We start from the raw sequence: 9,409 nt of genomic DNA, 5'->3' as shown, positions 1-9,409 counted from the left end.
TTATGTCTGCAGGAGGCCTGGGGAGAATGGCTGCCTGGCCGGGATCCCCCTTTCTAGGACAGAGGACCCTGCTGTGGTAGAGTCCTTGTACTTAGTGGACAGCTCTGTCCAAAACGTCCAGACCATCTCTACCTTCTGGACCCCTGCCGAGAGAGCCAACTGCAGAGATGAATCTGAGAGACACGTTAGAAGGCCAGCGACATTCCCCTGAGGAGGCTGTGGCCTGGGGCAAATTACCTTATTACAGTGGGTTAATTAGATAAGACCCAAATTACCAGAGCAAAGTTTGCAAGCACAGCAATCCCACAGTTTCATGTTGTCTCAGAGGCAGGGAGGCCGATCTCTGGCTCAGCACGGAGAAAATGACTTCTTGCTCCTAGGCAAGCCAAACCCACGAATTAAGCCCTCCACTGCCCATCTGCCAGCCCCATGCCAAGCGTATATAAAGGCACCTGCTGGTTCTCACCACAGCCATTCCAGCCTTCTGGATCTGCCTTCCTCCTGCACCTGTACCCACCTCGAACACCAACATGAGCCGCCAATTCACCTGCAAGTCTGGAGCCGGCAGCAGGGGCTTCAGCGGCTGCTCCGCAGTGCTGTCTGGGGGCAGCGCCTCCTCCTACCGGGCAGGGGGCAAAGGGCTCAGCGGGGGCTTCAGCAGCCGGAGTCTCTACAGCCTGGGAGGGGCCCGGAGCATCACCCTCAACATGGCCAGCGGCAGCGGGAAGAATGGAGGTTTTGGATTTGGCCGGAACCGGGCCAGCGGCTTCGCCGGCAGCATCTTTGGCAGTGTGGCGCTGGGGCCTGTGTGCCCCACTGTGTGCCCACCTGGAGGCATCCACCAGGTCACAGTCAACGAAAGCCTCCTGGCCCCCCTCAATGTGGAGCTGGACCCCGAGATCCAGAAGGTGCGCGCCCAGGAGCGGGAGCAGATCAAGGCCCTGAACAACAAGTTCGCCTCCTTCATCGACAAGGTGAGCCAGCTGGGCAGCGGACCCGGGAGCAGCTCTCCTCTCCTCCTCTTGGAGCCGTTTCTTCAGGTCCTCAAGAGCTGTTGAAGTCGGGTACACCTCCAGCACACAGGATCGGTCCATTCTGTCTCCTTAGCATCTTGTAAAAAGCTGCTCTGTAGTCTGGAGGGAAAACCCCGGCAGTGTCTGCTGGCGTAGGCTTTCAGGGCTACCCACAGGAAAGTGGGGAACAGATACGGGCCTTGCTCTGGGGATGTGGTGCCACTGCTAAGCCTCATGGTCACACAGGCCATGGGGAGAGAATCAGCCTCAGGGTGAAGGACACCTATCTTCTTAGGCACCTGACCTCGAACCCCAGTCACCTGGCTGTGGGTCAGGGCATGAGTGGTCACAGCAGGCCCTTTGGGCTAAAGGGTGTCTCCACTGTGGGTGTTTGTTTGGTGGTCAAGGGCCATTACTCCTTCAGGGTAGGGGCAGAGGAGCTCTGGAGTCAGGTTGGCAGGCTTTGTCGGGAATCACTTGTTTCCTCTGGGTTGTTGTGTCCTTACCTCTAGGGTGGAAACCACTGCCTTCCTCCCGGGCTTGTGTCAGTTTAGAAAAGAAAGCTCATGCGAAGGTCTTGGCAGTATGCCTGGCCTGGCCTGGACTAAGTCCTCCCCAAATGGCAGCTGTTGTCTCTGGGGAAGGGTTCTGAGGAGCGGAGGAAACTCAGACCTGGACAAGACCTGATGGGAGCCTCAGGACTTCCTGGTGCATGAGGAGACCCAGAGCCTGGTCAGCTGTTGAGGAGTTTTGGTCCCAGGAGAACCACAACCTCTCAACCTCGGGCAGAGGAGAGATGCCCAGTCCCATTGGTGATCTGGCCACGTCTAGTGGTGTGCTGGAACTATGGTGTCCTCGGTGAGGTTAGCACTCAGCTCAGGAAGAAGCCAGGGTTGGTTCAACCCAGCCAAGAGCTGGGTGACATGCTAGAGACCAGCAGCTGAGTGCACAATCTCACCTCAGTGCAGAGTTCCATGTGGCCTTCCCATGTGCTGTGTTCAAAGCCTTGCTTAAACATGCCTGTGCTCATAGGCACCGGGGAGGAAGCCAGTTTTTAAAAACTATGCTCCCCAGAGCCAGGTAGGAGGGTACGTGCCAATGCTTTCCAGTGAGTTCCCTGGTCTGGTGAGGGTCAGGCTCTGTCTGCCTGTCCACCTTGTTCCACAGCTATGAAAGCTGCCTGGAGAAGGGAGATGGCATCTGTGAGAGGAGACAGGGCCCTGGTGTGGGGATTTGAAATGCCCAGAATGCCCTGGTCTCTGCACTTTGACACAGATAGCATCAGGTGCGGGTGGGCCTCATCTTCAGAGCCGGTGGCCTTTCGGGACAGACGCACCCAGCTTGGTCCTGTTCTGCTCTGTCAGGGTGCTCACGCCTCACTTTGCCTTGGTGTCAGTGGGCTCTGGCTGGTTGGATCCCCACAGTGAAAGGACACTTGCCTGGGTTTAGTTCTGAGTTCTGCCTTTGACTAAACCTTCAGACCTTAGAAAGAAGCCAAACATCTTCCTGCCCCAGCTTTTAGTCCATGCATCACAGTTAGCCATTTGCCCACCTTTCACAACTGTAGAGGGGTAAAGAAAAAGAGGCGGCCAGAGTGCCGAGCATAACGGACCTTTCGTGACACGTAGGGTGAATTCTGTGGGCTCAACAGCAGCTGGGTCTGGGTTCCAGGTGCGCTTCCTAGAGCAGCAGAACCAGGTGCTGGAGACCAAGTGGGAGCTGCTGCAGCAGCTGGACCTGAACAACTGCAAGAACAACCTGGAGCCCATCCTCGAGGGCTACATCAGCAACATGCGGAAGCAGCTGGAGACACTCTCTGGTGACAGGGTGAGGCTGGACTCCGAGCTGAGGAACGTGCGTGACGTGGTGGAGGACTACAAGAAGAAGTGAGTGGGGAGAGAGCCTGTGGCAGGGCAGTGGGCCGTCCCTCTGAGGGGATTGGCAAGTTTGGCTTCAAAGTTTCGGAGGTGGAGAGTGGTGTTCTAGGCCATAGCAAGCAGTAACCATCTCAGAAAGCTGGAATGTTGTCTTAGTTAGTTAGTTAGTTAGTTAGTTAGTTAGTTAGTTAGTTAGTTAGTTAGTTAGTTAGTTGTTAGTTTAGTTAGCTTTAGGTTTCTACTGCTGCAATAAAACACAAGTTGGAGAGGAAAGGGTTTGTTTGGTTCACACTTCCGAATTGCTGTTCATCAGTCAGGACAGGAACTCAAGCAGGGCAGGAACCTAGAGCAGGAACTGAGGCAGAGGCCATGGAGGGTGCTGCTTACTGGCTTGCTCCTCACGGCTTGCTCAGCCTGCTTTCTTAGAGAACCCAGGACACCAGCCCAGGGATGGCTCTGCCCACTACGGGCTGGGCCTTCCCCATTGATTGCTAACTGAGCAATGCCTTAGAGCTGGATCTATTGGAGGCATTTCCTCAGCTGAGGCTCCCCCCTCTCTGACGACTAGCTTGTGTCAACCAGCCAGTACAAATGTGCTCAGTGTCAGTCTAGACACTGGGGACAAATGTCCAAGCATCTGGGCAGCTCTGGCTTGGGGCTGACAATGGGCAAATGTTACACATTCTCAGAGCTTCCAACTCCCAGGAGCCTGAGGCACAGCTCGAATTTGGTGTGAGGTGGCTTGCTTCCTGTACCCTCCCAGGTTCCCTGGAGGCCAGTAACTCTACATGCTTCCTCCGCTTTTTCCAAACTTGGCCACCTTCCTCTCCCCCAGGAAGCCTTCCTTGCTTGGCTGGCCCTTTAACTTTCTGTGCCCCACTGGCTGGCATTCATCTGTGCACTCAGGGTCTCCCCTGGGAACATCAGGGCTCTTGGTAATGAATATAAGCTCACATCCCTGGCCTTTCCACAGGTATGAGGAGGAGATCAACCGACGGACGGCTGCAGAAAATGAATTTGTGCTGCTGAAGAAGGTGAGGAGGACAGACCTGAGGCCAGCATCTGGCCAGAGAGGCTGAGCCTACCAGCATGCTCTGCCGTCATCCCCACACGGGAGGATACAGAAATAACCACTAGGGACTGGGGACCATGATGTCCAGGGGAAGGAATGAAGATGCGGGAAGGATGGTGGGATGAATCGGCGTGAGGGGCTTCCCAGCACAGGTGCTGTAGAGGACTTTCCCAGAAGCCTGGCCGAGAAACGCTTTCTGTGGGGCAACCGCATTCCTGCTGGTGGTGGGAGATGGGGCCTTCACCTCCTTCCTCAGGAGCCACACAGGGGAAGAGAGTGTCTCCTTCATCCAGCCAGGCAGCTGGGCTGGGCTGAGGGTCACCTTCCAGATGGCCCCATGAGGTGATCATGGATCTCTGGGTGTTCTTTCAGGATGTGGATGCGGCTTATGCCAACAAGGTGGAGCTGCAGGCCAAGGTGGACTCCATGGACCAGGACATCAAATTCTTCAAGTGTCTCTTCGAAGCTGTAAGTCCCTTGACACCCCATTCTTCAGGGTGGCCAGTGTCTGAGGGCCTGGGAGAGTCACAGAAGCCAGCTATGAGGAAGGTCCCCAGGTCAGCCATGTACCCCACATGTCATTCCTGAGAGCCCCTCTCTACCCCAAGGCCTCACTGCATGGCTGCAGACTCTGCCTAGGGCTCAGCCAGGCATTCTCTTTGCACATGAAGCTGACAACCTTGTGTGCCAGGCCCTAGTGGCACTGCTAGAACCGGACAGTGGTCAACTGATGTATTCTCCTGCCCATGCTCCCTGCAGGAGATGGCTCAGATCCAGTCCCACATCAGCGACATGTCTGTCATCCTCTCCATGGACAACAACCGGCAGCTGGACCTGGACAGCATCATTGACGAGGTCCGCGCCCAGTACGAGGAGATCGCCCTGAAGAGCAAGGCCGAGGCCGAGGCTCTGTACCAGACCAAGGTGAGGAGCTGAGGTTGGGCCGGGGGTGGCAGATGGGGTGAGAGTGGTGTGAAGGCTGATGAGTGACAATGCCAAGACCAGAGTCTGCCATGCCCCCGTGCCGCAACCCTTCACTCAGGGACGCAGGGGCCTCACAGACGCCACGCTATCACCCTTACCCATCGCTGTGCTTTGGAATTTCCAGTTCCAGGAGCTGCAGCTGGCAGCCGGCCGACATGGGGATGACCTCAAAAACACCAAGAATGAAATCACTGAGCTAACCCGGTTCATCCAGAGACTCCGCTCAGAGATCGAGAATGCCAAGAAGCAGGTGAGGGACACTGGCTCGTGGCCAGGGGCAGTGCACCCAGTGGGGGGCGTGTGAGCTTCCCAGGTGGCTCCAGCATCAAGAGAAGATGCCATTGAGGCCCCTGCCCTCCAGCTCTTGGGCGTCTCTGGGGACCTCTCTTTCCTACTCTCTCCAAGCGCCTTCCCTTTGGAAGTCTGTCCTCCCTCCAGAAGCCTGCCCTGACTTACAGGCTGGGCTGCGGCCTCCTCCCCCAGGCTATGCTCCCCCATCTGTTTGCAGCTTTTGGCAGTTTCTCATGGACAGTTGCCTGACCCTCCAGCTCCCCAGGCTATGCTCCCCCATCTGTTTGCAGCTTTTGGCAGTTTCTCCTGGACAGTTGCCTGACCCCCCAGCTCCCCAGGCTGAAAGGAGTCAGGGCACTGGCTGCTCCATGCCCCTCAGCTGCTTGAGCTGTAGCTACACATAGCAGTAGCTTAGTAAATGTCACTGAAATGGCCGAAAAGAAAAAGTGGGCTCAGGGAGCCCCAGGAAAGAACTAACACAGCAGTTAGCAGCAGGGGACAGAGCTGCCGAGAGCAGACGACAGCAGTGCCTACAGTCCCATCAGGTCTAATCCCTACAAAGGCCCGTTCTCTGTGTGTCAGATAAGAGGCGGTGTGGCGCGGCTGTGGGGTAAGAGGCGGTGTGGCGCGGCTGTGGGGTAAGAGGCGGTGTGGCGCGGCTGTGGGGTTCGTGGCTGCAGACCTCATCCCATGTTCTTCCCATGGGCTTTAACACAATTCTGTGGCCACGTGTGTAAGTCAGCCCCGCTTCCTTCACAGGTGGGTCAAATGAAAGGAGGCTGAGCGGAGTGCTGAGCAGAGAGCTGCTGGGTACACAGGGTGGAGGTGCTGGGCACACGGGACGGTGGTCCCGGGCACACAGTGAGCACCTGGCAAATGCTTGTCATTCCTGGAGAATCTCCTTGCTGTGACCCTCGTCTGTAGGCTGTGCATCTGGGCAGGAGCTGTCACTGCTTCCAGCTGCTGGATTCTAGCACATTTTCTTGTAATACCGCTCCTCTCAGGCCCTAAGCCAACCAAGAATAGAAAGCCTCTTGCTTCCTCACTGTGCAGCCTGGCAACCAGTGTCTGTGCACCCCGAAGTGGCTATGGTCTCCAGAGGGCAGGGAGCATGCTCCCCGCCTCACCACAGGCGTCTGGGAACAGGCACACGGCTGAAATCCAGGAGGGCTTGACGGGCCCCTTCCAGCCTGAGCAGAAGCGTGGTGTGCATACAATGGAGCTTATGTGAGGGGTTTGGCTGCAGATAACGCCCACACCTCCTCCAGTTTTCTAGCTTCTTGACTTCCATGCGTAGGCTGCTAACCTGGAGACGGCCATTGCTGATGCCGAGCAGCGAGGAGACAGTGCCCTCAAGGACGCCCGGGCCAAGCTGGACGAGCTGGAAGGTGCCCTGCACCAGGCCAAGGAGGAGCTGGCACGGATGTTGCGCGAGTACCAGGAGCTGATGAGCCTGAAGCTGGCGCTGGACATGGAGATCGCCACCTACCGCAAGCTGCTGGAGGGCGAGGAGTGCAGGTGGGCGGAGTGTGTCAGCTGGGCTGCCCATGCTTGGAGGGTGCGGTGGGATGGCCCTTCTAACTGTACCTTTCTCTTTACTAGGATGTCAGGAGAGTACCCTTCTCCAGTCAGCATCTGTGAGTACCTGGGGCTGGGACCTGAGTCATGGCCACTGCACACTGGAAGGGCCTCCACCACACCCGTTCCTCTAGATGAGGGCTCTGAGAAGCGGAAAGGAAAGTCTGAGGTCAGGGAGCGTGAGGGCAGGTCTCCCAACTTCCTGTTACCCCAGGACCCTTTCATCTTCATCACTCTGCCTCCTAGGGGGTGGCAGCGAGGGAGAGCCTCTGCCACAAGAGATGGTGGGTGGCAATAAGGAAGAGCCTCTGCCTCAGGAGATGGGGAATGGCAGCAAGGGATAGCCTCTGCCACAAGAGATGGGGAATGGCAGCAAGGGATAGCCTCTGCCACAAGAGATGGTGGGTGGCAATAAGGGAGAGCCTCTGCCTCAGGAGATGGGGAAACAAAAGACAAATTCTAAGAAAATGATGTGTTTGCGTAGGGTGTGGGTTAGGCTTTCAAGGCTGGGTTTGCAGTTACAGTCAGATCTGCACTGGGGATTTAGGCGAGGGTGAAGAAACTGCAGGAGGAGCACTGCAAGCTGGCAGGGCTGGATCTGGGATCTTGATTGCCATCCACGGGGAGCCAGCAGGAGAAAGAGGTTGGGGCAGCGGTGGGCGCCTGAGACATGTGGGCACTCGGGTACCTGGTTGAGGGCGATGGGCTTGACTGTTAGTGCAGCAAGACTCAGCCACACACGCAGCCACGGTGAGTAAGTTGACATGTGGGGAGCTCGGGGGAGGTGTCTTTGGAACAGTCTCCCCAGGGTAAGGAAATGACTATGGTCACGTTCTCACAGAGCCCTGTCTGCTTTGGGGGGAAGGAGAGCCCCCTCCTTGGCTCCGCCTGAGTGGGTCTGAATCTAACTCTTCCCTGCAGCCATTATCAGCAGCACCAGCGGCAGCGGCTTCCGGCCCAGCACAGTGAGCGGTGGCTACGTGGCCAACAGCACCAGCTGCATTTCTGGAGTGTGCAGCGTCCGCGGCGGGGAGAGCAGGAGCCGGGGCAGCGCCAGCGACTACAAGGACGCCCTAACGAAGGGCTCCAACCTGAGCACCCCCTCCAAGAAAGGCGGCCGGTAGAGAAGGCTTCCTGTGGCCTTTCTCCCTCAGGCGCTCTGCTCCCCAGCCTACTGTCCGCCCTCCTACTCCCTTGTTCCACCCCCGGGCCCCTGGATTTGTCTTCTGCCAACGTTCTGAGCCTGGGTAGCTCTGGGCTGCCATGTGTGGTGCAGCTCTGATAGACCCCAGGCAGTTCCCAGCTTCAGCTCAGGTCCAGCATGTCTTTCCCTCCAGCCTTTGCCTTCGTCCTCACCATACTGCCTGGCCTCTTGGGTCTCCATCGGGGCTTTGTCATCTGCTGAGCTTTTATCTGAGCTCCTGCCTATGACAGAAGCTAGCTATGCCCAAAGGAAGACTAACAGAGAACCGACTGAGGGGGCCCCGGCCACCCGCCCGCGGCAGCCTCACTCTGAGTGGGACCACTCAGAACAGCGGGACTCTGGCTTCACTTTCCTGCACCCAGAACCAGAGGAAAGGGGACACCGTGGCTTCTCTTGTATTCTTTAACGCCCTCCCTGTTGCATCCACAATAAACAGTGCAATCTGATGGCTTAGTCTCCGACTATTCAGAGTGAGCGTAGGTCACGCTCATGTAAACAGGCACACACATGGCACAAATACAGTCACGTGCAAGCGTGCCCCTGTGGGTTGATTGGGCAACAGTGTTCTCTGTGGAGCAGAACTGAACAGTGTGAGCACACTGGGCAGAGGACGGCTCCTCCCTGGGGCTGCAGATGGGGATACAGAGAGCAGTCTGGAAGGAGGAGAGGCTGAGGGCAGGAGGGTGTCTGTGCCCCGGGTCTGTGGCTGTGTCCTGGCAGGAACTCTGACTCCTGGGGTCTTTCCTGGCAGCAGGCAGGTGTCTGCAGCTGCCCTGCTCTTCACTGTGCTAAGCCTCCTGGGAGAGGGGAGCTGGTGAGACTCCATATCCCCGGCTTTGTGCCAAGATGGAGCAGGCAGCTCTCCCTGGAGACTGAGGCTGGAGTTGGCACCTCCTAGGGCACGCTCTTGTTGGCTGATGCCACGATGGCCACTCCTGCGGAGTGGTCACTCTTGTACGGAGGAGGAGAGCTTGGCGGGCAGACAGACAGACTCCCTAGGCCAACTGTGTGGCTGGAGAGGGACGGGGGCAGCCGAGGGGTGGCGTGTTTGCGGGCCATGGAGAGCCAGAGCCCGTGAAGTCTGTGGAAACATTTGTTTGCAGGATAACCATTTAACAGTGCTGTTTGGGGCTAGGCAGGGGCTGGTTACCCAGAAGGTTAGAGGTATGGGGCTGGGATGGAGAGGGGGCACGTGGGAGAGCAAAGAAAGGCTGAGTGGGTTGGGCAGCTGGTCCAGTGTTCAAAGTAGTGACTGTGGTTTGGAGCAAGGCTGTGGAGCCAGTCTGGAAAGTCCTCCATATAGGAGGCAGCCTTCAAGCTAGAGTCCTTAGCTGGCAAGGCGAGGTGTGTGTGTGTGTGTGTGTGTGTGTGTGTGTGTGTGTGTGTGTGT

The 9,409-nt window shown here is 57.3% G+C and overlaps 1 protein-coding gene across 1 annotated transcript; it reads left to right on the top strand.

Moving 5' to 3' along the window:
* The first annotated feature begins 530 nt into the window (after positions 1 to 530).
* Positions 531 to 8,453, top strand: LOC129684955 (keratin, type II cytoskeletal 71). Its single transcript, XM_055618232.1, has 9 exons — positions 531 to 974; positions 2,685 to 2,899; positions 3,864 to 3,924; positions 4,335 to 4,430; positions 4,722 to 4,886; positions 5,071 to 5,196; positions 6,535 to 6,755; positions 6,840 to 6,874; positions 7,737 to 8,453. Exons 1-9 carry the CDS (start codon positions 531 to 533, stop codon positions 7,937 to 7,939), a joined length of 1,566 nt encoding a protein of 521 aa, XP_055474207.1. The 3' UTR covers positions 7,940 to 8,453.
* The last annotated feature ends 956 nt before the right edge of the window (positions 8,454 to 9,409 follow it).

This window comes from Psammomys obesus, unplaced genomic scaffold (genome assembly GCF_907164565.1).
Source record: "Psammomys obesus unplaced genomic scaffold, mPsaObe1.curated_primary_1811, whole genome shotgun sequence".
NCBI lineage: Eukaryota > Metazoa > Chordata > Mammalia > Rodentia > Muridae > Psammomys > Psammomys obesus.
This window is presented reverse-complemented; position numbering and strand designations above follow the sequence as displayed.